This window comes from Sus scrofa, chromosome 13, assembly GCF_054392235.1.
Source record: "Sus scrofa isolate SSC_HxYL_T2T_F1_AM1 chromosome 13, Sscrofa_HxYL_maternal_Yorkshire_Landrace_v2.0, whole genome shotgun sequence".
Taxonomy (NCBI): domain Eukaryota; kingdom Metazoa; phylum Chordata; class Mammalia; order Artiodactyla; family Suidae; genus Sus; species Sus scrofa.
Genome location: NC_139395.1, coordinates 132,159,198 through 132,187,105, shown reverse-complemented (window position 1 = coordinate 132,187,105; position 27,908 = coordinate 132,159,198). Strand labels below are relative to the sequence as shown.

General features: G+C 40.0%; 1 protein-coding gene across 1 annotated transcript in view; it reads left to right on the top strand.

Moving 5' to 3' along the window:
• Nucleotides 1–27,871, top strand: part of GNB4 (G protein subunit beta 4) — a 71,308-nt gene extending 43,437 nt beyond the window's left edge. Inside the window, exons 7-10 of the mRNA XM_021069860.2 lie at nt 383–449; nt 553–754; nt 19,207–19,423; nt 23,333–27,871. Coding sequence (XP_020925519.1) covers nt 383–449; nt 553–754; nt 19,207–19,423; nt 23,333–23,439 — 593 coding nt within the window. The 3' untranslated portion in view covers nt 23,440–27,871. The remainder of the gene's footprint in view (nt 1–382; nt 450–552; nt 755–19,206; nt 19,424–23,332) is intronic.
• The last annotated feature ends 37 nt before the right edge of the window (nt 27,872–27,908 follow it).

Sequence of the window (27,908 nt, the reverse complement as noted above, 5' to 3'; positions counted from 1 at the left end):
CACCTGTTTCATGAAGCCTTCACTGAGATTTTTAAAGTATTTCTCCAAGGTACTTATTAACCCAGTCTGCTATAGATGATAGATATTTGTATTAAGGAGTATCTTTCTCTTAGGTAGTTGTAGTATGTGGAAGGGACTGTTTGTAGCTTTCTGAATGACCAACATGGTATGATTGACAGAGTAAATAATAAGAGGGAGGTTTTTGATAAAATGTGGTTCCAGGCAGCATAGAGTTTGAAGTAATTAAAAGATTATTTGTTAGTGTAATTATAGATTATGCTGACAAACAGGTATCATATTTTTTTAAAATATATATTATTGTTTCATATACCAATTGAACTAATCAGTGATAACCTAAATTTTGTTGCTCTTTATGCTATAGGATACTTGTCCTGCTGTCGTTTTTTAGATGACAGTCAAATTGTTACAAGTTCAGGAGATACAACTTGGTAAGTTTATTCCAGAAGATTACTGCTTTTGAGGTTGTGGGTAGTAGTAGGAACTGTGTAAGAAGAGAAAACACTCATTAATTATTTCTATTTTTAATTCTAGTGCTTTATGGGACATCGAAACTGCCCAGCAGACCACTACCTTCACTGGGCATTCTGGAGATGTGATGAGTCTTTCTCTAAGTCCTGACATGAGGACTTTTGTTTCTGGTGCTTGTGATGCCTCTTCCAAATTATGGGACATTCGTGATGGCATGTGTAGACAGTCTTTCACTGGACATGTGTCAGATATTAATGCTGTCAGTGTAAGTGAATAGCATTTCTCAGGAAAATTTATTGTGCATTTAAGGTGTTGAACTCTATAGTATGATTTCACAAGCAAACTCCCTTCAAGGATTCTTATAAATAATGTGTTTATACAACATGTAATTCCCAAATGATGAGGGTTTACTTTTTAAAAATGGAAAAGGTTTTACTCCATAGACCTGGGTCGCTACTTGCAGGTGAGAAGAAATGATTTATTTCCAGATTTAGAGGGATAGATCATCTTGAGCAAATAAGTAGATTATTAGTATCAAGAGAGTGTTCAGAGAACAGAGTTCCCTATCTCTGAGGTCAAAGGGAACAACCCAAGGAGAAAAATAGTCAGGAAGACAAAGGCAGCTGTTTAGTGTAGAGTATAGCTTTTGAAGTCAACCAAACCCTGGATTGAGTCTTAGTTCTGCTGGGAACCAGCCGTGTGAGATCAGATGGGCTGCTTAAATACCGTGAGCCATACATTCCTCATGGGAACAGTGCTGCCTACATTGAAGAATGGCTTGGTGGAGTTCCAGTTGTGGCTCAGCGGATTAAGAACCCAATTAGTATCCATGAGGATGTGGGTTCAATCCCTGGCCTCACTCAGTGGATTAAGGATCCAGCATTGCTGCAAGATGCGGTTCAGAACCCATGTTACTGTGTCTGTGGTGTAGGCTTGCAGCTGCAGCTCTGATTCAACCTCTAGCCTGGAACTTCCATATGCCGCAGGGCCAGCCATAAAAAGAAAAGAAAAGAAAAAAGAGTGTGGGGACTAAATGAAACTATATGTTCAATGCTAAGTAAAGGGTATAAATTATTTGTAAGCTCCTTCATATAAAAAAAAATCCAACAGGTAGCCACAAATAGATTTAAGGCAGATAATAAGTACTCAGTATATATGAGAATGAAGCATACGTATTTATAAATTAAAACTAGGATGACATTTTGAATGACAATCAAAATGATTTATGAAGCAGTCAGAATTGAGGGGAAGGGTATCAAGAGGAAGTAGGATAGTGCTTGACTTGGTAAATTGTCCTATGTGGATCAGATGCCAAAATAGATAGATGTGACAAGAATTTCCAAAAGTAATGTAATTGCAAGTGTTTATGTGTATAAGATACACTCTAGTTTTGCCAGAAGATATTTTTGAGGAAAATTGATTTTTATGCACTTGTTGAAAGTTAATTTTTTATAGTGTTTTAGACACTGTCAGAGAAAGGAAAGGCTTTGTTACCCTCACCCGCTACTAGATCAACCTGGCTAGAACAGAATTTTAAAGCAAGCAAACCCAGTCTTCTCCATCTCTTATCCCATCTTGTCTTTATTCATTTGATGATTTTCTTCTGTTCCTAATTTGCTACAATTTTATCAGGAATGAGTGTTGAAGTTTATCAAATGCTTTCTATTCATCTAATGAGATATGATCATGGTTTTTTTTTTTTTTTAGTTTAGTTTTGTTTTTTTTGTGTTATATTTTTTCTTTTATTGCTTTTTAAGGCTGCATGTTTGGCACATGGAAGTTCCAAGGCTAGGGGTTGAAGCTGCAGCTGCTGGACTATGCCACAGCCACAGCAAAGCAGAATTCGAGCCACGTTTCCAAGCTATACCAGAACTCACAGCAATGCTGGATCCTTGACCCACCCAGTGAGGCTAGGGATTGAACATACATCCTCATGGTTACTAGCCAGGTTTATAACCACTGAGCCACAATGGAAACTCCTTTTTTAGTTTGTTAATTTACATGGATTTATTTTCAATTTTTTTTTTTTTTTTTTTTTTGTCTTTTCAAGGGCCGCACCCAAGGCATATGGAGGTTCCCAGGCTGGGGTCCAATTGGAGCTGTAGCCACTGGCCTACTCCACAGCCACAGCAATGCTGGATCCCTAACCCACTGAGCAAGGCCAGGGATCGAACCCAGAACCTCATGGTTCCTAGTCAGATTCATTAATTGCTGAGCCACAACAGGAACTCCTGATTTTCAAATATTAACCTAATCCTACATTCTGGGACAAGCCTCTTGGTCATTAATACATAATCCTTTTTACTTAATAATGGGTTTTACTTGTTAAAATTTTATTATGAAGTTTTGCATTGATATTGATAGGTTATTGTATTATTTTTCATTTCTTGAAATGTTTTTTCCTGACTTGGTATTAGCTTAATGCTGGCCTTATAGGAAGAACTGGAAAGCATTCCCTCCTCTTCTGTTTTCTCAGTTCGTGTGGAATTGGTAGTATTTTGTTCTTAAATGTTTGGTTGAATTTACCTGTGAGAGCTTTCTGGCTAAGAGTTTTATGTGTGTGTAAGAAGAAATTTAACTAAAAATTTGTGTCTTATTAGATAGGCCTACTTAGGCTATCCATTTCTTCTTTATTTATTTTTTATTTTTTAAAAATTTTTTTTGCTTTTTAGGGCCACACCTAGGCTAGGCTAATTGGAGCTGTAGCTGCTGGCCTATACCACAGCCACAGCAACATCAGATCTGAGCCGCATCTACAACCTCCACCACAGCTCAGGGCAACACCGGATCCTTAACCCACTGAGCAATGCCAGGGATCCAACCCTCATGGTTCCTAGTTGGATTCATTTCCGCTGCACCACAGCAGGAACTCCTCCACATTTTCTTTAGTAAGCTTTGATAGAGTGTGTCTTTCAAGAAATTTATCTAGGAGTTCCCATCATGGCTCAGCAGATATGAATCTGACTAGCATCCATGATAATGCAGGTTTGACCCCTGGCCTTGCTCAGTGGGTTAAGGATCCGGTGTTGCCGTGAACTGTGGTGTAGGTCGAAGACTCAGCTGGGATCCCACATTGCTGTGGCTCTGGTGTAGGCCGGTGGCTACAGCTCCAATTAGACCCCTAGCCTGGGAACCTCCATATGCTGCAGGAAGCGGCCCTAGAAAAGGCAAAAAGAAAAGGGAAAAAAAAAAAAAAAAGGATCCAGCGTTGCTGTGAGCTGTGGTGCATGCAGGTCACAGACACGGCTTGATTCCCACGTTGCTGTAGCTGTGGTATAGGCCAGCAGTTAACAGCTCCGATTCGACCGCTAGCCTGGGAATCTACGTATGCCATGAGTGGGGGCCTAAAAAGACAACAACAACAACAAAAGATTTATTTACTTCAGTTGCCTGATGGCTCAGCAGGCTAAGGATCCAGCATTGTCACTGCTGGGCTTGGGTCATCATTGTGGCTCGAGTTCAGTCCCTGAGCCTGGAACTTTTGTATGCCTTGGGCACAGCCAAAAAAAAAGAAGGGGAGAAAGTTATCTACGTCATCTGTGTTATCAAATTTATTGGCTTAGAGAGTTCCTGTTGTGGCACAGTGGAAGTGAATTGACTAGTATCTCTGAGGATGCAGGTTTGATCCCTGGCCTCGCTCAGTGGGTCAGGGATCCAGCATTGCCATGAAGTATGGTATAGGTCAGAGATGTGGCTTGGATCTGGTGGTGGTGTGGCTGTGGTGTAGGCTGGCAGCTGCAGCTCCAATTCGACCCCTAGCCTCGAAATTTCCATATGCCACAGGTGTGTCCCTAAAAAGCCAAAAAAAAAAAAAAAAAAAAATTGTTTTGGCTTAAATTAGTTCATAATATTCCCCTCTTATTTTGATAGCTAGAGAATCTGTAAGATATTTCATTCATATGATATTGGTAATTTGTCTTAGTTTTTCTATGATTATTCTGGTGTTATGCATTGAATATCTTGAACTTTTACATGTTGAAGTCCTAAACCCCAGTACCTCAGCATGTGACCTTGTTCAAGAATAGGGTTATTGCAGATGTGATTAGTTGAGTCAGACTGGATCGGGGGCCCTTAATCAAATATGACTGGTGTCCTTAGAAAAAGGGAAAATATAGAGGGTTAGCAGTGTGAAGAGACAAAGGAAGATGGCCATCGGTAAACAAGGAGAGTGGTGTAAATGTCCCTTCCCTCCCAGCCCTCAGATACTGTAATTGCAGGCTTCTACCCTCCAAGATCATGAGGCAGTTCATTTATGTTGTTTAAGCCACCCAATGTGTGGTACTTAGTTACAGCAGCCCTAGCAAACTAATACATTTGGTTAAAAGTATATCAGGTTGTTTTTTTGTTTTGTTTTGTTTTGTTTTGTCTTTTCTGGGGCCGCACCTGCGGCATACGGAGGTTCCCAGACTAGGAGTCTGATCGGAGCTGTAGCCGCTGGCCTATACCAGAGCCACAGCAACGTGGGATCCGAGCCGCGTCTGCAACCTATACCACAGCTTAGGGCAACTCTGTTTTGTTTTGTTTTGTTTGTCTTTTTGCTATTTCTTGGGCCGATCCTGCGGCATATGGAGGTTCCCAGGCTAGGGGTCGAATCGGAGCTGTAGCTGCGGCCTATGCCAGAGCCACAGCAAGACGGGATCCGAGCCACGTCTGCAACCTACACCACAGCTCACGGCAACGCCGGATTGATAACCCACTGAGCAAGGCCAGGGATTGAACCCGCAACCTCATGTTTCCTAATTGGATTCGTTAACCACTGCGCCACGACGGGAACTCCTTATGGCAACTCTGGATCCTTAACCCACTGAGCAAGGCCAGGGATCTAACCGGCAATCTCATGGTTCCTAGTCAGATTCGTTAACCACTGAGCCACGATGGGAACGCCTCTATCTTTTGGCTTTAATGATTTTCTATTTCATTGATTTTTTTTCACTCTGTTCTTTATTATTTCTTTTCTGGCACTTAAATGGGTTTCGTTTGTTTTCTTGTTACTTGTTTCTTAAGGTAGAAGCTGACACCATTGACTTGAAATTTTTTCTCTTACCTTAGAGCTTAAAGTCACAAATTTTTTCTAAGCATTACTTTTTGCTACCTTCCATAAATTTTGATGCATTGTTTTTATTTTTATTTTTTGTCTTTTTAGGGCCACACCCGAGGCATATGGAGGTTCCCAGGCTAGGGGTCAAATTGGGGCTGTAGCCACTCGCCTGTGCCACAGCAACACCAGAACAAGCCTTGTCTGTGACCTATACCACAGCTCATAGCAGCGCCGGATCCTCAACCCACTGAGCAAGGCCAGGGATTAAACCTGTGTCCTTATGGATGCTAGTCACATTCATTTCTTCTGAGCTATGACTAGAACTCTTAGTTCAGAATTCTTTATAATTTTCCTTTTGCTGTCTCTGACCCATGAATTATTTAAAAGTATCTTGTATCTAGATATTTGGAGATTATCTAGAAGTCTTTATTTTTGTTAATTTTTTTTTTTGTCTTTTTGTTGTTATTGTTGTTGTTGTTGTTGTTGCTATTTCTTGGGCCGCTCCCGAGGCATATGGAGGTTCCCAGGCTAGGGGTCCAATCGGAGCTGTAGCCACCGGCCTACGCCAGAGCCACAGCAACGCAGGATCTGAGCCACGTCTGCAACCTACACCACAGCTCATGGCAATGCCAGATCGTTAACCCACTGAGCAAGGGCAGGGACCGAACCCACAACCTCTTGGTTCCTAGTCGGATTCGTTAACCACTGCACCACGACGGGAACTCCTGAACCTTTCTAAATTTCTTTTGACTTGTTTTGCAGTCAAGAATATGGTTTACTTTGGTCAGTGTTCCATTTGTAATTGAAAATAATCTGTATTCTGCTGTTACTGAGTGAAGAGTTCTGTAGATGCTAATTAGGTCAAGTTGGTTGATGGTTGATAGTTAATTAGGTCAAGTTGGTTGATCAGGTTTTCTGGATCCTAGATGATTCTTGTCCTTTCTATTCATTACTGAGAGAAGGGTGTTGAAATTTCTGATTATGTATTTGCCCATGTTTTTCCTCGAAGTCTTAGTTTTTGCATCATGTATTTCAAATCATAAACCTTTAGGATTTTATGTCCTCTTGGTCTTGATGTCCTAAAGATTCCTTTAGCTTTATGAAGTGTTCCTCTTTATTTCTGGTAATGTTATTTGCTTTGAAATATTTATCTACCCAAGCTTGCTTGGTTGCTTGCTTCCTTCCTTCCTTCTTTCCTTCCTTCCTTCCTTCCTTCCTTTGTCCCTCTCTCTCTCCCTCCCTCCCTCCCTCTCTCTCTCTTTCTTTCTTTCTTTCTTTGTTTTGTCTGTGCTTGCAGCATATGGAAGTTCCAGGCCAGGGATTGAATCTGAGCCACAGTTATAGCAACCCCTGATTCTTTAACCCACTGCACCAGGCTGGGGATCAAACATCACATGCCTCTGCAGTGACCTGAGTGACCTGAGCTGCTGCAGTCAGGTTCTTAACCCACTGTGCCACAGTGGAAACTCCTCAACTTTCTTTTGATCAGTGTTAGCATGGGCATATCATTTTTCCTTACTTTTAACTTATTTGTGTCTTTATATTCAAAGTGATTTTCTTTTTCTTTTTCTTTTTTCTTTTTTTTTTTTTTTTTTTGTCTCTTTGCTTTTTCTAGGGCCGCTCCTGCAGCATATGGAGGTTCCCAGGCTAGGGGTCCAATTGGAGCTTTAGCCACCAGTCTATGCCAGAGCCACAGCAACACAGGATCCGAGCCGCATCTTCGACCCACACCACAGCTCACGGCAATGCTGGATCTTTAATCCACTAAGCAAGGGCAGGGATCGAACCCACAACCTCATGGTTCCTAGTCGGATTCGTTAACCACTGCGCCACAACGGGAACTCCAAAGTGATTTTCTTATAGGCAGCAGTTGCTTGTTTATAGTTTGATTTCTCTTTTTAATTGTTTACATATACGATTACTTTGTTGACATGATTAAGTTTAAATCTGTCTTGCTATTTGGTTTTTGTTTACTTTTGTTTATTCTTTTTTTTTACTGCTTTTTTTGAGTTTTTTTTTAAATTTTGAATTCTTTTTATTTCCTTACTTGGCCTATTAGCCTTAATATATTTTTTTTTGTGGTTGTTGTAGGGTTTGTTACATATATCTTTATTTTATGGCAGTCTGCTTTCAAGTAATGTTACACTCCATTGCATATAGATAAGAATTTTTCTACATTATACTTCTATTTCTCCCTTCCCAGCCTTTGTGCTACTGTTGTCACACGTTTTATTTTATATATATTGAAACCCCAAATACATTGATGATATTTTTGCTTTAAACAGTTGATTATCTTTAGAGAAATTTAAATTATAGAAAAGGTCTTTATATTTACTTATGCAGCTACCATTTTCTGGGATCTTCATTCTTGTGTATATATTCAGATTTCTATCTATCTTCCTTCTGTTTAAGCGGCTTCCTTTAACATTTCTTGTGGTGCATGTCTGCTAAAGATAAAATCCTTCGGCTTTTGTGTGTCTGTGTTTTGTCTTCTCTCCTTTGGGGACTCCAAATATACATATGTTAAGCCACCTACAGTGTTCCCACTGTATGTTTGGTTAATTTTATTTTTCAGTCTTTTTTCTCACTATTTCATTTTTGGATAGTTTCTATTGCTGTGTCTTCAGGTTCTTCTCTTCTGCAGTATCTAATCTTCCATTAAACCTATACAATGTACTTTCAACTTCAGACATTCTATTGTTCTTGACTACCGATTCTCTGTCTTCTGTAACATTTCCTGGATTTGTTTCAACTAATTGATTTTTCTCCTGATTATGGGTCACACATTTTCTTTTTTGCTTGTTTGATTTTCATTTGATCCCAGATATTGTGAATTTTCCTTACTGGATTGGGTGCTGCATAATTTTATATTCATATAAATGTTATTTAGGTTTTGGAGTTCCCTGGTAGCCAGCCTAGTAGTTAAGGAGTTAAGCCTAGTCACTGCCGTGGCTCAGTTTGATCCCTGGCCTGGGAACTTCCACATGCTGTGGGCATGGCCGAGGAACTTCCACATGCTGTGGGCATGGCCGAAAAAGAAAAAAAAAGTGTTATTTAGGTTTGTTCTAGGACATAGTTAAAATTGGAAACAATTTGATCCTTTCAGGTCTGGCATTTAGGTTTTGTTAGGTGAGACCAGCAGCACTCAGTGTATGCTTATGTTTGCCTCATGGTGAGGCAGAACCCTTATGGGCTCTCTTCCCAAAGAGTTAAAATATTTTTGCTAGTGGGAACCTATTGCTGGTGGGAACAGGCATTATGCACAACCCTGTGTGAGCATCACATGTTTCCTACAATCTTGAGTGGTTTCCTCACTGATCAATTCTCATTTGAATACTTGAGGATCCCTCATCATATCTCCCTAGCTTTCTCTGTCAAGCATTGGCCTCTCTGGTCTCTGCCTGTGAACTATAGCTGTATTGGACTCTCCAGTTTTCCAGCTCTGTCTCCTCAGCTCGAGGATGTCAGTGGGCTACTCTGGCTACCTCTTCCTGAACCATGACCTGTAGACTTTCTCCAGGCAGTGAGATGTGCAGTTGTAGGGCTTACCTCATTTGTTTCTTGACCATTCTCCTGGTTGACTGATACCCAGTGTCTTTCTTTTTATCTTTTTTGACTGAACCTGTGGCATATGGAAGTTCCTGGGTTAGGGATGGAATCCAAGCCACAGCTTTGACCTATACCACAGTTGCAGCAATGCTGGATCCTTAACCCACTGGCCTGGGCCAGGAATTGAACATATGCCAGAGCAGTGACCCAAGTCACCACAGAGACAAGGCCAGATCCTTAACCAGCTGCACCCCAGCAGGAACTCCATTAGAACCATTTATCACATATTTTGTCCATTTTATTTTTAGCTTTTTTAGCCTGAGGGTAAATATGATCACTGTTACTCCATTTTGGCTAAAAGTGAAAGCATAGCCAATAAGTAATTTTTAAAAATAAAATTATCTTGGCATTCCCACTGTGGTGCAACAGGACTTGGGCTCAATCCCTGGCCTGGCATAGTGGGTTGGGTATCCATTGTTGCTTGTAGCTGCCGCTTAGGTTGCAGTTACAGCTGGGATCTGATCTCTGGCCTGGGAACTCTATTTCCCTGAGGTTGGCCAAAAAATTAAAAAAATAAAAATATCTTAGCTGAAGGAAAAAACCAATTTGGAGGTTTAAAGAATTTCCAATTACCAAAAAGTAATTTTAAAAAGCCAACACAGACATACTTTCTTGAATTTAGAGTATCAAAGAATAGGGACAAAAAAATTCTAAAAGTATTCAAGATGAGAAAGTAGATACAAAAGGTAAAAAACAGGCCATTCTCATACTTTTCCATAATAGTGCTGGGAGGCTTCTGAACAATACCTCCTGAGTGTTAAGGGAGAAATACTGTGACCCAGGAATTTTAAGTATCAGAGGTTGTGTTTTTGGTTTGGGGGGAGTTTTTTCTTTATCTTTTTTTTTTTTTTTTTTTTTTTTTTTTGGCCTTTTTGTCTTTTCTAGGGCCACACCTGTGGCATATGAAGGTTCCCAGGCTAGTGGTCAAATTGGAGCTGTAGCCGCAGGCCTACACCACAGCCACAGCCACAGCCATGCAGGATCCAAGCTGCGTCTGCTACCTACAGCATAGCTCATGGCAACACTGGATCCTTAACCTGCTGAGCAAGGCCAGGGATCGAACTCACAACCTCAGGGTTCCTAGTCGGTTTTGTTAAGCACTGAGCCACAATGGGAACTCCAAGGCTGTGTTTTTTTGATGTAAGAGAATTACTCTAGTAAGTATATAGGACAGGAGCTAAAAACAAAATATAATCAGTTAAGGCAATACATGTAATTGTTGGCCACTTCTAAAAGATACAGAATAAATCAAACTATCTGTTGTTTACAAGAAACACACTTGAAACAAAATGACCCAGGAAGACTAAAAGTTTATGGTGGGCAAAGCATAAACTAAAGGGAATCTCTAGTAATATTACTTTATGTCCACCAGACAAAGTAAAATTGAATGAAAAACTATAAGATGAGAGGAGTTTTGGAGTTCCCTTTCTGGTGCAGCAGAAAAGAATCCAACTAGTGTCCATGAGGATGTAGTTTCCATCCATGGCCTCTCTCAGTGGGTCAGAGATCTGTCATTGCTGTGAGCTGTGCTGTAGGTCACAGATGTGGCTCAGATGCTGCATTACTGTGGCTGTGACTGTGACCAGCAGCCAAAGCTCTGATTCAACTCCTAGTCTGGGAACCTCCATACGCCAAGAGTGCAGCCCTAAAATGCGAAGGAAAGAAGGAAGATGGGAAGATGAGAGAAGTTTTATATTAATAAGAGATACAATCTGTAGATTTTGAAGAACATCATTTCGTGTTGATGAAACATACTGCACTCTGCACTCTGCATCATACAGATATCCTTAAACATTTTTTAAAACCCATTAAAGGAGTTCCCATCGTGGCACAGAGGTTAACGAATCCTACCAGGAACCATGAGGTTGTGGGTTCGATCCCTGGCCTTGCTCATTGGGTTGGGGATCCGGTGTTGCCATGAGCTGTGGTGTAGGTCACAGACACAGCTCAGATCCCGCGTTGCTGTGGCTTGTGTTATGGGCTGGCGGCTACAGCTCTGATGAGACCCCTACACTGGGAACCTCCATATGCCGTGGGAGCAGCCCTAGAAAAGGCAAAAAGACAAAACAAACAAACAAAAAAAAAACCCATTAAAGACATAATAAGTGAATGAAACTCATAGCTTAGGATGTCAGAAAAAATATACATTTCAGGAGAGTGAGAGGAAGGAGACCGTCAATAGAAAAGCCAAAATGTAGTGTGGTGACATGACACTGAAGCCTCTTCTATTTCAGTTACTGTATTTTACATCTCTGCTTACTAATTCTTAAAACTTCTATTTCTTTGCTCAGTGTTTCTTGTAATTTATCAGTCTTTATCTCCAGTTTATTTCCAAGATATTGAGTCATCTTTCCTATCATCATTCTAAAGTCTTTTTCGTGGAGGTTGGTAATCTCCAGATCACTTAGCTGTTTTTCTGTTTTCTTTCTTGTTCCCTTATCTGAGTCATAGTTCTCTGCCTTTTCATTTCGAAAAGATTTTTGGTGTGGTCTCCTTTTTGCAGACAATAGTAGTGTTGAGGCCTGTGTTGCTTCTGATGTCTGCCCCCCTTGTAGATGAAATTGGTGGGGGGGCGTTGCTGCAGGCTTCCTGATGGGAGGGACTGGTGCCTGCCCACTGGAAGGCAGAACTGAATTTTATCCCTCTGATGGGTGGGGCTTTGTCTCTGGTGAGATTAGAGGTAGTTAAGTGCCTGGGGTGGGGGGGGTCTTTAGGCTTCCAGTCTGCCAGTCTGCCGGTGGGTGGGGCTGCTTTCCCACCCAGTTTGTTGTTTGGCCTGAGGCTTCTCAGGGCTTATGGGTGGGGCCAGATTTTTCCAAAATGGCCACCTCTAGAGGAGCACACACTGATGATTACTCCTAAGACCTTTGCCTCCAGCGTCCATCACCCACAATGAGCCACAGTCACCCCCTGTTTTCCCAGGAGATCCTCCAAGAACTATAGGCAGGTCTGACCCAGATTCCCATGGAGTCTCTGCTTTGCCCTGGGACCTAGTTCACATGAAAGCCTATGAGCGCCTTTCAAGAGTGGAGTCTGCGTTTCCCCCAGTCCTGTGGAGCTATGCACAAGCCCCGCTGGCCCTCAACACCAAATGTTCTGGGGGCTCCCCCGCCAATGCCAGATCCCCAGGTATGTGAACCTGATACGGGGCTCAGAACTGTCACTTCTGTGGGTGAGCTTCTGCGATACAGTTACTTTCCAGTCTGTGGGCAGCCCACCTGGTGGGTATGGGGCTGCTTATATCACGTAATTGCACCTCCTGCTGTCTTGATGTGATTTCCTCTTTGTCTTCTGGAGTGGGATATCTTTATTGATAGTTTGCAGTCTACTTCGTTGAAGGTTGTTCAACAGTTGGTTGTAGTTTTTTTTTCTTTTATGAGTGAAGGTGAGCTCCGGTCCTTCTATTGTGCCATTTTAATCCCTTCTCTCTTTCTGAAGCCTTTTCTAGAACCAGCAAGGTCACCCAGGATCCAGTCCTCTGCCCCTTCTGGAAGTCTGTCCATAATCCTTTAGCTGCAGTCCTGAAATCCAAAAAGGTCTGAGACATGTTTTCTCCCCTGAGTTAGCCTTGCTCTGTGGCAGAAACTGACTGGCTGTTTATAGTCTTCATCCTACTTCCTATGACTGTTGCACTGAAGGAATACTCTTGTGTTGGATTTCAGCGTGCTCTCCCAGGCCCCATGGAGTTTACGTAATACACAGCATAGTACCTTTCTAAATCCTGAAAAATTCTGAAATCTGAAAAACAGCTGTCTTAAAGGGTTCATCCAAGCCTCAAAGGGACGTGGACCTGTGAGCTCCTGGTTGCTCATCCTACCTCCTTCTCCCCTGGATCACCCCTTTTCTCTTCTGCCAGAGCCACCCACATTGGCCTCCTTGCCAGCCCTGCATGTTCCTACCTCAGGAGCACCACACCCACTTCTCCCTTTCTCTCAGCTGCTCTCCATCCAGTAAACAGTGTCCAGGCTCAGTGCTTGGCCTCCTCTGGGTCTTTAGTAAATATTTGCTTCTCTGTAAAGCCTTCCCTGGACATCTGAGGATTTCACTTCGACCACCCTTCCCTTTTTCCTGATTTTGTTTGTTATCTACCATACTTATAATTTATTTTTCATGTTTATTTCTGCTTCACAGGAATATAAGCTCTGTGGAGATGGAGATTTTGTCATTTTTGTTCACTTAATATTACTAGTGTGTAGAACAATATGATACACAGCAGGTGCTCAGTAAATATTTGTGTGTTGAATAAATACCTGGAAATTTTTATAGAAGAAAACTGTTAGAAAAATTCAAATACTCTAAGACCTGGTTTCCCAAATTGTTGAAAAACTTAAGAAAAAAATGATTAAAATTACACATCTGCATTTTTTTTTTTTTTTTTTTTTTGCTTTTTAGGGCCACACTCACGGCATATGGGGATTCTAACTAGGAGTTAATCAGCATTGTCGCTGCTTGCTGGCCTGCGCCACAGCCACAGCAATGCAGGATACGAGCCCTGTCTGTGACCTACACCACAGCTCACGCCAGATCCTTAACCCACTGGGCAAGGTCAGGGATCAAACTTGCATCCTCTTGGATACTAGTCAGATTCGTTAACCACTGAGCCATGACAGGAACTCCCAGATCTACAAAATTAAGAATAATAAAGGTTAGGAGTTCCCCCTGAGGCACAGTGGGTTAAGAATCTGACTGCAGCGGCTTGGGTCATTGTGGAGGTGCAGGTTTAATTCCTAGCCCAGCACTGTGGGTTAAAGGATCTGGTGTTGCTGAAGCTGTAGCTCAGATATAGTCCCTGGCCTGGGGACTTCCATATGCCTAGGGTGCGGCCTTTTAAAAAAAACAAAAGAAGGGGAGTTTCTGTCACCACTCAAATCTGATTAGTATCCAAGAGGATTCAGGTTCAATCCCTGGCCTTGCTCAGTGGGTTAACTATCCAGCCGTGACCTGTGGTGTAGGTCACAGACACTGCTCAGATCTGGTGTTGCTGTGGCTGTGGTATAGGCCGGCAGCTATAGCTCCAATTCAGCCCCTAGCCTGGGAACCTCCATATGCTGGGGTTGCAGCCCTAAAAAGAAAAAAGAATAAAAATATAGCCTCAGAAATATTTCCAGGCCCACATTTTCAAACTTTGAAGGAACAGAATATTTTGATGCTATTGAAACTGTTCCTGAACACAGAAAAAAACTAGAAGTTCCCCAGTTTATTATTTCAAAAAAATTAGCATAATCCTTATACCAAAACACAAAAAAGTATATCCCTTAAAACTAGTTAAAAGAATTTAGGGAGTTCCCGTCGTGGCACAGTGGTTAACGAATCCGACTAGGAACCATGAGGTTGCGGGTTCGGTCCCTGCCCTTGCTCAGTGGGTTAACAATTTGGCATTGCCATGAGCTGTGGTGTAGGTTGCAGATGCAGCTCAGATCCAGCGTTGCCGTGGCTCTGGTGTAGGCCAGTGGCTGCAGCTCCGATTCAACCCCTAGCCTGGGAACCTCCATATGCCATGGGAGCAGCCCAAGAAATAGCAAAAAAAGACAAAAAAAAAGAACTTTAAGAAAAGTTATAGCAAATCCAACAATGTGTCAAAGTAAAAACGTGTTATTATCAAGTAAAAATTTGTTCTAGGAGTGCAAAAATGATTTAATACTAGGAAATCTGTTAACTAAATATACCACATCAGGTTGTCAATATTTCGGATACTGAAAAGGCATCTGAGGGAGTTTGCTGGTACTCTACTGGTTAAGGATTCGGTATTGTTACTGCTGTGATTTGGGTTTGGGTTGCTGCTGTTGTGTAGGTTCGGTCCCTGGCCAGGGAACTTCTGCATGCCTCAGGCAAAAAAGGCATCTGACAGAAAGCAAACACTCATTTCTTTAAAAAAAAAAAAAAAAATATATATATATATATATATGATAAAATCAGAATTAGATAGCTCTTCTCTATCATTTAAAAAAAGCCCACTTAGGAGTTCCCGTCATGGTTCAGCAGAAATGAATCCAACTAGGAACCATGAGGTTGAGGTTTCGATACCTGGCCTTGCTTATCGGGTTAAGGATCTGGCGTTGCCGAGAGCTGTGGTGAAGGTCGCAGACAAGGCTCGGATCCTGCGTGGCTGTGGCTGTGGCGTAGGCCGGCAGCTCTAGCTCTGATTGTACCTCTAGCCTGGGAACCTCCATATGCCGTGGGTACTTACCTAAAAAGCAAAAAAAAAAAAATTAAGAAGCCCACTTAAAACAGCCAACATTACACACACACGCACACACCCCATTTTTCTTTCAATATATATTAAATACATCAGACACATTCTAAATATATATTTCTTCCAGTTCTGAGGGCCGTCTTAACCTCCCAGGCAATTAAAACTAGTTCATTGTATTAGTAAAGTGAGCATATAATACTCTATTATACCATACAAACCAGGAAACTTTTGAATGTGAAAGAGTGATGTTAATAATTTTGCCAGGGGAAAAGGCATAATTGGTAACTCTTCTGGGCAAAACAGGATGTATGGTTGTCCTGTCTCTTGAACAGAGTATTCGCATACTGTGCCCTACACACTCTGATATTCTAAACTGGGTGTTTTGCTCTTGGTGTCCTGTACTGCACTGTAGGCCACTCTCTTCTGGCCTATAGTAGAGAACGGCTTTAATCCATACATGGTGATAAAATGTGTGCAAATAATAGCGCTGGCTTCCTGCAAAGTGAATATTATCTTACTGGAAGTTAGAGTGGAAGGAAGTGGTCAAAACTGCCAGCCTACAAGTAGGCAGTGAGGGTTTGGTGAAGCCTTTTATTACTGAGGGCTTGTAACTTCAGTGGAGCCTGGGATGCCTAATGATGGGATGCTTGGTAGATCAAAGAAATTATGGCTAGAGGCTCCTTGTGCCTTTTGGGAATTTGAAAAGAAGGAAAGCATTTCCTGGTATTTGATGTGGAGAAACTATCTCAGCTGGGACCAGGCTTTGTCCATCCTAAAGCATTAAAGTAAAAGTACTTGCAGTTCTAAGAACCTGTTACTAATTATCACTGCCCTCCTCCACTGTCACCCTGAATATGAGACTTCTTAATAGTTAAACACACTAGAGGCCTTTTCATTATATTAAATAACAAAACAATAATACCATCACTATTATTGAAATTGCCCTGAAACATCCAGTCAGTGCAGTTGGACCCAAAACTGAAATAAGAGATGCATTAAAAAGAAAAAAATACTATTTATAGATATGTTTAGCTTTCTGACTACTCCAAGAAAGAGTTCACTGTATTTTCTGGATTACAAAAACTATTTAAAAAATCACTGGAGCATGGTAATGTGAGAAAAAAGAATCTATACATGTATGTGTAACTGGGTCACCATGCTGTACAGTAGAAAATTGATAGAACACTGTAAACCAGGTGTAATGATAAAAATAAAAATCACTATAAAAAGAATCACCAACTTTCCTATACCAATAATAACCAGGTATAAAATGGAAGAAAATGCTATTGAGAAAAGCAACAAAAATGATAAAATAGATGGGGAATAAAATTAGCAAAAGATGAGTTCCCTGGTGGCTCAGTGGGTTAAGAATCCGATGTCATCACTGCTGTGGTGTGGTTTTGATCCCTAGCCTGGGGACTTCTGCATGCCGCAGGCACAGCCAAAAAAAAAAAAAAAAAAAATGAGCAAGGATATGCAGAATCTTTATGAATACAATCATAAAGCTTTACAAGTAAACATTTTTTTAAAATTCCATGTTACTGAATGAGAATATTGGATATTGTAAACCAACTATTTAGCCTTCAAACTAATTTTTAGGTTTAATACAGATTTTAATCAAAATCCAAGTAGATTTTTTTTTTTCCCCGATGAGGCAGAGGAATATGGAGAAAAAAGACTTAATCTAATATACATGAAACAAGTGGGGGGGAAAAGAACAGACATTTGAAATAGAATAACAGAGGTTTTTTTAATTACTCAATGAATTTTTCTTTCTTTCTTTTTTTTTTTTTTTTTTTTTTTTTTTTTTTTTTTTTTTTTTTTTGTCTTTGTCTTTTCTAGGCCTCACCTGCAGCATATGGAGGTTCCCAGACTAGGGGTCGAATCGGAGCTATAGCTGCCAGCCTATGCCAGAGCCACAGCAACGTCAGATCCAAGCCTCGTCTGTGACCTACACCACAGCTCATGGCAATGCCGGATCCTTAACCCACTGAGCAAGGCCAGGGATCGAACCCACAACCTCATGGTTCCTAGTCGGATTCATTTCTGCTGAGCCACGACGGGAACTCCTACAACAATTTTTTAAAAAAGAATGTGATACCTATACGAGGAAGGACAGACAAAACTCAAGCTAAAATTTTTGTGTAAATGAGTTTAGTGAATTGTAACATGTAGTAGCAAGTTGGTAGAAAAATAACTAATTAACAGAAACGAATCTGACTAGTACCCATGAGGATGCGAGTTCCATCCCTGGCTTTGCTCAGTGCCATGAGCTGTGGTGTAGGTTGCAGACACGGTTTGGATCTCTCGTTGCTCTGGCTGGCAGCTATAGGTCTGATTTGACCCCTAGCCTGGGAGCTTCCATATGCCTCAAGTGCTGCCCTAAAAAGTTATAAAATAACTTGCAGATAGATAAAAATTAAGATGTGAAAATGAAATTAGTAAAAAAGAAACTAGAAGATAATATAAACATCAGTTAATAGATTCAAGGGGAAGGACTTTATTCATTAAAACAATAAAAGAAGTCTTAAAGGGAACAGTAAGCAAGTTTGACTACCTAAAAATTAAAAATTGCTTTATATATTAAAAAATTTTTTTTTGGTCTTTTTTTAGGTCCAAACCTGTGGCATATGGAGGTTCCCAGACTAGGGGTCTAATCGGAGATATAGCTACCAGCCTATACCACAGCCACAGCAATGCCAGATCCGAGCCGCATCTGCGACCTACACCACAGCTCACAGAAGTGCCCGATCCTTAACCCACTGAGCGAGGCCAGGGATTGAGCCCGAGTCCTTCGGGATACTAGTCAGGTTCATTACCACTCAGCCACAATAGGAACTCATATTTAAAATTTCTTGGAGTTCCCCTCGTGGCTCAGTGCTTAATGAACCCGACTAGTATCCATAAAGACACCGTTTGATCCCTGGCCGTGTTCATTGGGTTAAGGATCCAGCATTGCCATGAGCTGTGGTGTAGGTCACAGATGTGGCTCAGATCTGGCGTTGCTGTGGCTGTGGTGTAGGCCGGCAGCTACAGCTCCTATTCAACCCCTAGCCTAGGAACATCTATATGCCTTGGGTGTGGACCTAAAAAGACAATAGACAAAAAAATAAAGTAAAAAAAATTTTTTTCTTGGTATATTGATCTTGTAGCCTGACAGTTTGAATTGTGTGTGTGGATTTTTTTTTTTTAAAGATGAGTTTTTTATTCTTATTTATTTATTTATTTATTTTGTCTTTTGTCTTTTTGAGGGCTGCACGCATGGCATATGGAGGTACCTAGGCTAGGGGTCCAATCGGAGCTGTAGAGGCTGAGCCACGACGGGAACTCCCAAGTAGTAATATTTAATTTAAATGTTTTAGTAAGACAGGAGTTCCCGTTGTGGTTCAGTGGAAACAAATCTGTTTGGCATCCATGAGGACGCAGGTTCGATCCTGGTCTTGCTCAGTGGGTTAACGATCTGGCGTTGCCGTGAGCTGTGGTGTAAGGTCACAGACGCGGCTTGGATCTGGCATTGCTGTGGCTGTGGCGAAGGCCGGCAGCTACAGCTCTGATTGGACCCTATACATACATACATAATACATACATAAATAAATATTTTAGAAAGACATATGGAGGACCAGAGCTGGGACTTATTGAATACTTGCTGAATGATAGGTTGTGGGTACTTTGCCTGTATTTTATTCAGTCCTATCCAACATTCTAAGTCTGAAATTAAGGCCCAAGTGATTAAAAATCTTTAGTGCCTAACATTACTCACCTGGTAAGAAGCCAAGTTAGAATTTGAATCTAGGTCTGTCTTAGTCCAGAGTCTCTTATGACTGCCTTACATAATTTTTGTGTACGTCTATGGAATAAATGTTGCTTTTCTTTCTAGTTTTTCCCAAACGGATATGCCTTTGCCACTGGCTCCGATGATGCCACTTGCCGTCTTTTTGACCTTCGTGCAGACCAGGAGTTATTACTGTATTCCCATGACAATATCATCTGTGGGATCACTTCTGTAGCCTTCTCAAAAAGCGGGCGTCTGCTGTTAGCTGGGTATGATGACTTCAATTGTAATGTATGGGACACGCTAAAAGGAGATCGTGCAGGTTAGTAAATAAGTCCACATTAGGTTTTGATTTTGTCAGGAAACATGAAAAGGATACTACCGTTTGTTTTCGAGACCTCCTGGACACCCTGGGGCTGTGGGGACTGGCAACCTGGCAGTTCCCTTCACGGTCATTGTTGCCCTTTTGAATGCAGTACAGCCTATAATTGTACTTACATTTCTGTTTTCTCAAGAGTAATATCTGAGTCTGTATTTTCTTGTTTGGTAAGGTTCGACATAAAAATAAGTGAATATAATTTAGTGTGGTGGTCTTTTCCAAATTATAATTTTCTTATAACCTGATAGGAAATACTGTAATTGCTGTGGATCTTTTTGGCGCAGATCTTCTCTGCAACAGTAAACAGAACTCTGTCTTCCCTTAGCCCTGTACTCTGAATTCTCCCCTACAGATTCCAAAGTTTTAGCATCAAGTCATATTGGGATTGTCATTAATAGCATATTATGAGGAGTTCCCTGGTGGCCTAGCAGGTTAAGGATCTGGTGTTGTTACTGCTGTGGTGCAGATTCAGTCCCTGACCTGGGAACCCCTGCATGCTGCAGGTGCAGCCAAAAAAAAGGGGTATTTAAAAACTTTTTTTAGAATCAAAATTATACCCAAGGAATCAAGTAAGTCTCCATGGCTTCTTACCAAAACAAGTAATCCTCTGCCCAGCTCATATTTTCTGCTCCCAAAGATAGCTCCTTTTAAGAATTTACTTCCATAGCTTTATCTTTTTTGTCTTTTTAGGGTCACATCTGTGCCATATGGAGGTTCCCAGGCTAGGGGTCTAATCGGAGCTGTAGCCACTGGCCTACACCACAGCTACAGCAATGCCAGGATCTGAGCCGTGTCTGCCACCTACACAACTCACGGCAACACCAGATTCTTGACCCGCTGAGAGAGGCCAGGGATTGAACCCGCAACCTCATTGTTCCTTGTCTGATTCGTTTCCACCGCACCACGACAGGAACTCCTTTTTTCATTTTTTTTTTTTTTTAAGGCCCTCATTCTTTCTTCTGTGAATAAAAGCCTTTTGTTTCTCTGAGGTCATTTTTTTCAATGAATTTTATTGTATTTATAGTTGTACTCTGAGCCCTTTTTGAAGTTTCTTCTTTAAGCATAATCCTTTGTTTTCCAAGTTGCCTTTTCCCTCCCTTCTTATTTTTTTCAGTCTCCTGTCTAGAATATTTTCTTAAAATTCTGGTGATTCTTAGTTTCTTTCTTTTTTTTTTTTTGTGTGTGTCTTTTTTTTGTTGTTGTTTTGTTGTTGTTGTTGTTGCTATTTCTTGGGCCGCTCCCACGGCATATGGAGGTTCCCAGGCTAGGGGTTGAATCGGAGCTGTAGCCACCGGCCTACGCCAGAGCCACAGCAACGCGGGATCCGAGCCGCGTCTGCAACCTACACCACAGCTCACGGCAACGCCGGATCGTTAACCCACTGAGCAAGGGCAGGGACCGAACCCGCAGCCTCATGGTTCCTAGTCGGATTTGTTAACCACTGCGCCACGACGGGAACTCCTTAGTTTCTTATTTATACTCAAGAGTGAGGTACTAGATGCTGTGGCCCAGTGGGTTAATGATCTGGTTTGTCTCTGACGCAGCCGGTCAGATCCCAGCCTTGCTCAGTGGGTTAACGGGTCCAGCGTTGCTGCATCTTTGGCTAATAGGTCTCAGCTCTAGCTCAGATTTGATCCCTGGCCTGGTGTGCTGTGAGGGTGGCCGAAAGTGAAAAAAATGTGAGGCACTGAAACTGCTTGAGTACCATCTACACATGGTTGGGGTGTTCTGACCATAGGCCTCACTAAACAATATCTGGCTCTGTTTTCCTTGGGGAACCTCTGTTTTATGGCCGTTTTTCCCTTGGGCCAGATGTGTTCTCAGAGGTAGATTTTTTCACTTCTCTGTCTAGAATGTGTAATCTGACAGTTTGGGGGCTGATTGCAGGAGGAAAGCTGAGGTGCAGAACAATTAGCAAGTCAACTCTCCTTACTCTCCATTATCAGCCATTACATCAATCACAACTCTTTTTTTTTTTTTTTTCTTTCTCCAATTAAGAGACTCTTTTACTCTCTCTAGCAAATAAGTCTGTAGTCTTGGGCTCTAGTGCAAGACAGTCAATCATGTAACTGCTGAGTGAAGGTAGGGACCTAGGGAGTCTGATTCCTGGACGTGCTCTAATGTTTTAGGTTACTTCATCTTTGCCCCTGCCTAGTTCCACTAGTATCAGACCCTTTTGCAGCTTCTTGGTTTATCAGACCATTCACTTTGCACTCAGCATTGTAGGGTCCACTAACACAGTTCCCACTATACAGCTCACAGTGTTTTTGTTGCCATTGCCTGCTCTCACACCCTCTCTGTCCTTGTGAGTTTATGTCCTTACTGTTTTAAACTCCTATATAGTTGTTGAGGTTTCTAAGGGAGTAGAGACAATACCACCATTACCAGGAACAATTTTCTACAGCCTCTCTTAAGAGACTGCAGGAAAGTTCACAATTTAGCATTTTGCAGGTAGATTTTTGGAGCTATTTTATTGTCCAAAGCCAGTTACTTTTTTGAAGCATTAGGTATTTTGCCTGGATTGAATCAGTTAGGATCTGTAACAAAATAAAAATCTGTTTTTGGTTTTTGTTTTGTTTTTGGCTTTTTAGGGCCGCACTCACAGCACATGGAAATTCCCAGGCTAGGGGTTGAATCAAAGCTACAGAGCTGCCAGCCTACACCACAGCCACAGCAACACCAAGTCCTGGACCTACCGAGTGAGGCCAGGGTTCGGACCCCCACATCATCATGGATACAAGTCAGATTTGTTTCCACTGCACCACAATGGGAACTCCTATTTTTGAGTTTTAAGCTTTGCTTTGCCTACCAGCTATTTGGTTCCAGGTTGACGCAACTGGATACTCACCTTAAAATTGAATTGTGTCTCATGAATTGCTAATTCACTCTCCTTTCTAATATGACTTGGAATATTTAGATTGCCACAGTGGTCATTTTTTTTTTTTTTTTTGTTATTTCAACCCATAATGGTAAATTTGCCCATTGCCATACAGAGAAGATTAAGAGTTAGACAAGATGACTTCTTTTCCTGATTTCGGGTGAAAAAGATACGCTTTATTTTATATATAGAGAGAGAATGCAAACTCACAAATAATATATTAAAGAAAAAATTCCTATTGAGAATTTGATATATTCTAATTTTTCTTTTAAATCTTTGCATTTCTCATTTTCCTCCAAAATATTTGGGAATGTTTAATTTTATCCTGTGAGGTGAACCAGAATATCAAATGAGCTTAACTTTAGTGTACAAAATAAACTCGGTGAGTTTGATTGTTTCAGAAATATAACCAAAACATTCCAGTGTTTGGTGGCTAAAGGAAAAAAGTAAATAAATTTTGGTATTTTTTGGAAGTGATGGCATAAGGCAGCTTCATTTTTATGTTTTCGTTGTTCTGGTGGTAAAAGTTCATTGAACTTCACTTAAAACTTTGTTTTGGAATTCCCTGGCGGCCTAGCAGTTAAGAATCTGGCATTGTTGCTACTGTAGCTGGGGTTTGATTCCTGGATCAGGAACTTCCACATGCTGCAGGCAAAATCTTTTTGTTGAAAATAGCACAGCTTATTGACAAAATTTAGAGTATCTGAACTTACTGCTTTTGAACAGATGCTTTTGAACATAAGAAAGCGTAACTATAATTTTTCAAAAATGAAAAACACAATTTGATGCACATCAAAAATTCATGTGATACAAAGAATTTTATTTTACATACATGCCCAGCTTATCCCTGGCACTCAGTTTCTCACCTCAGAGGAATCTGTTAGTTTTTAACTACCATTCTAGATCTTGTATATGACTTGTTTAATTCTAAAACTTGCCCACTGCTAAATTTTTACCGAACTTTTCTTTTTTAGGTGTTCTTGCTGGTCATGACAACCGTGTCAGCTGTCTAGGTGTAACTGATGATGGCATGGCTGTGGCAACAGGGTCTTGGGACAGTTTTCTTAGAATCTGGAATTGATAGTGTGTACAAATTTTCTGTTCTCCACTGATATCTGGAGAAATCAGTACTACAGCCTGTAGCTGTGAAAAAGAATTTACCTTATATTTGCAGGTGAAGATTTTTCTATTGAGACATTATATACAAAACAGCTTTCAGTAAACTACAAAACAAAAAAGGTGAAAAAGACAAGGTAAAGGTGCTTGCTGAGATCAAAAGGACTGGTGTTATAGTTTGAGAAGTTGAGCTAATTTAACCTTGATAAATTTCTGCTTGTACTCAAGTCTGATTATTTTCTTTGTGCAGGACAGAATGTACACATTATAACAGCCTATCATGTATGATTGTATGTTTGCATTTTTTAAGAACTACATTTCTAATTTTGTATACATAGGAAGTGTCGCATTTTTGAGTTTTGTAATAAAGGAACCAGGCACAGTAATAGATGGAAGTGGTAAGATAGGTGTGTGTACTGATGTTTGAAGACAGTCTCCTTGAATTCCAATCTTTCTCTTTGATCTGGAAGAGATCCTAGTTGCCTACTGTTTAAGAATGCTGGCAGGCCTGGGTGTACCGCAAAGGTGAGTCCTTGTATTATTAGTTTCTGGTATACCCTTGGCCATCTTAACAATTTAAATAAGTACTCATGTTCAGTCCTTTGAGGAGGATATAATCTCAAGGTGGGGAGAGATCTCACTCTGAAATTTTAGCCATACATAAGAAACTCATAATAGGTAGATGGCAATAATCACACACGGTTATTTTTAAAAAGCTGGTTATAATCAAATGACACTTTTGGTACCACTCTACCTAAAGTTGGGCTTTCCAATTGATTTTATATTCTAAAACAGTTTTCAGAGTGCATTCATTATTTCAGAAGATTGATGAGCATGTAGATTGTTTTTGCATGTGAAGAATGTTTCTCAATGTTCTCCATCAATATATATCTAGGTAGGAAACACAATGTGATGGTGTTAAATTTTTGAAAGAAGTGGCGTAAAATCTAACCCATTACTAGACCTGATTAGTTATAATTGCAAGAAGGTTGCTTTATCAGCTTATGCTCACCTAACATAAAATCTGAATTGACGTAAATTATCTGTGCCTTCATAAATTTAAAAAAGAAACATTTAAGCTTTTTGATCTTCTGTAATATTTCTCCTCATTAGCACAAAATACTGGTTTTTAAGTGGTTTTGCTTCAAAGAATACTAAGATCAAAGTGACCCCCACATGAAAACCAAAAGGAAATTCTAATAGTAGTTCTTAAAGGAGTCAGAGGAAAATAATAAGCAATTCCTCCGCTTGTCAGTGGTATATTAATATTTCTGTTACTAGAATAGCCCCCCCTGAATTTAAAATAAGATACCTTTTCCTTGGATTTTCTCCTACAAATCTAACTGGTTGACAGTAGATTAGTCTTGCTTGATGGTGAAGTCATGGGGTTTTTCTGATATAGAAGTGAATTTGTGTTTTTTAACTTATTAAACTGTGTCACTAATTAAGATAGGTACCTTTAGGTAAGTGCATCAACCATAATGAAGTCAGTAACTGTTTAAGATCAGTTGATATCTAAAAAAAGATAAAATGGAAAAGGGAAGATTTAGGTATAGGACCAAAACACCCAGACTCTTGTAGATGGCAGGCATGAATGTATTATTTATATACAGATACAAAATTTCTATGAACTTTTGCTGTTAATGTTTGTAGACAATTTATATCACTTCATAAAGAGCAGCTTTTTAAGATAATGGCAAGAATGTTTCAAAGGAACATACATTCATTTCCAGAAATAGGGAACGAGTGAGTGAGTGTAGTTCAGCAATTTATTCCAATATCCTGTTCAAGAAAGCACTTCTGGGAGTTTCCGTCGTGGCTCAGCAGAAACAAATCCGACTAGGAACCATGAGGTTGCAGGTTCGATCCCTGGCCTCCTGCTCAGTTGGGTCAAGGATCTGGCGTTGCTGAGCACTGTAGTGTAGGTTGCAGACACTGCTCGGATCTCGAGTTGCTTGTAGCTCCAGTTCAACCCCTAGCCAGGGAACCTCCGTATGCCATGGGTGCGGACCTAAAAAGACAAAAAAAACAAAAAAACAAAAAAAACAAAACACTCTGCCATGTGCAAAATAGCCTTATATATATATAAAGACTATCTCCTCTACTTTGAGAGTGGTTCTAGTATCAAGATACTTTAGTCAGAGGCATACAGACTACAAGGATTTTAGTCTTAAGCATGTTAATAAAAATGACTTAGTGTTATTAAAGTTTTTGTACATAATTAAAAAAAGCAATTCCCATAATTAAATATGTACTAGGCACCTGAAAACTAACCACTATCATGGCTATTTATACATATGACGGAAGGGTGACCTCATTACCACATTAACTTACTAGTTAAACCTGTTTTCTAGTGATATGGGTTCCAGCTACTAAATGTTTTTGTGGTTGGAATTCATCAGATCGTCTTATTTTATTTTGTGTGTAAGACTTCCTGAAATCAGTAAAAAGAGTATATATAATGTGTAGAACCAGAGTAGTTTGAATCTCCGTTTTTCAAAACTTAAAAACAGAGCCAAATGTAGTTTTAAGGAATTGGTATCATCAATATTGCAGTTCTGGTACCTAATTTTTTTAACTTGTAAGAAACATTTAAACATAAAACAGTAGTTTTATCTGTAGATTCTTTAATCACTTCATAAAGAACAGTAACAAAGATGTGGCAAGTAATATCTTAAAAGGCACATTATTGTTTCCTAAAACAGTGGAGTGATGCCGCATGGTTCAGCAAATCATCCCATAGACCTGCTCAAGAAAGCACTTTGAACTATCAGTGAGGACATTGCCTCCACTTTGAAGGACAGGCCTTATTTTTGGCAGTTTTGCTATTAAAGATTTAGAGTGAATATCCAAGGTCCTCCTCTAACTCAAATTTTTATACTTGAGTCCATGGTTACAACAATATATTGAGTTTCATCTTCAGAGAGGGAAAGATTTAGGCATAGTATTTGAAGAAATAATTATCAAGAGATACTCTAAGAGAGCCTAGTAGGTAATCTCTTTAATTTAGATGCAACTGAACTGATTAATACTGCATGATGATAGTAAACTAGCCTCCTAGCTTCTGGAGTATGTTAAGTAATTTTGAAGTTGACCTATGGAAAGAGAAATAGCTCTTGGCTTCTTCAGATGACAAAATGAAATGATTGTTGCTAATGCTGTGCCAAAATTATATAACATTCTCCAACACTTTTGATGTCTTAGTGATAAATTAAGACTTCGTTTTAAAAATGAAGATGTTTGGGGAAATGGTATGCTTGAATGTCTCACGTTTTAAGTTGTAACAGTTGAATACTTGTGGCTTACCTATTGATGTGCTTAAACTTAGTGGAAACTGATTAAACAATCTCCCAAATGGGCCTATTATTTTAGTAATAAAGATGTACTTTCTAAATTTCTTAGGATGTGGGTTAGTCTTACAAACAGTTTTAAATTAAGGATTCTGTACAGTCCAGTTTTCTAATTTACCTTTTAAATAAAGTAACCTATCCCGTTTCTAATTTGCCTTTTGCCATTGTGGAAAGAAAAATTTTAAACTGTTTCTTATCTGCTGTTAGTCTTCCTGGTGGGTGTTTTAAAAATCTCTTTTGAGAAAGGTGGCATGGTGAATAAAATTGGTATTTTAGATTAAGTAGAATATGAAGTACACTTCATATATACTAGTTTTTCTCCCATTATTCATTTTAAGTTGCCTTAAATTCAAGTGCTATAACTAAAGTATTGGTTACAGTAGGTACTCATTAAAATGGTTTGTAGTTGAATGTCTAAGCTAGCATTGCGTTAAAAAGTAATTTATTATCAGATTGATGGTACACCTTGTATTTAGCACATTTGTTTGCATGTTGATAAAATTTCCTAAGTCTTATTTCTTAAATCCAATTATTGATCCTATAGTTAATGCAGCATATGAAAACTGGTTATATGTTTCAATTGGTGTTAAATGTGCCCCCCCCAAAATCTTACAGCAGTTGTTTAATAGAACTTCCATGATATACTTAGATACTTCAAGCCTTTTCTGTCTCTTACACAATGGTGCTCTATCCTGTTTTCTCTTTTCAAAGAAGCATCTGAACACTTGTATTTGCATATTCTCATCCAAAGGCATTCATGTCCAAGTGGGGTTTTTAAGTTGATTAAAATGTTTTTCACATAGAAGGGTTTCTACAATACTTGTGGCCAACTGAATCTGAATGTCAGTAGTTTTGACTATGGGAAAGGTGCATATACTAGATTAAAGCTCTTATATAAAAAAAGCTTTAAACCAAACTATGGATTTGTATCATGATTTAACAGTATTCTTGGATTTTTCTTGCAGTGTTTCATTTCTTGTACAGTAGCTCTGTGAGATAATGTTGCTGTGAATTGATACTGTAATCAATAAAGTGCTTTTAACCAGATTTCATGTAATGTTTTAAGTGCGGGAACTAAACTCCA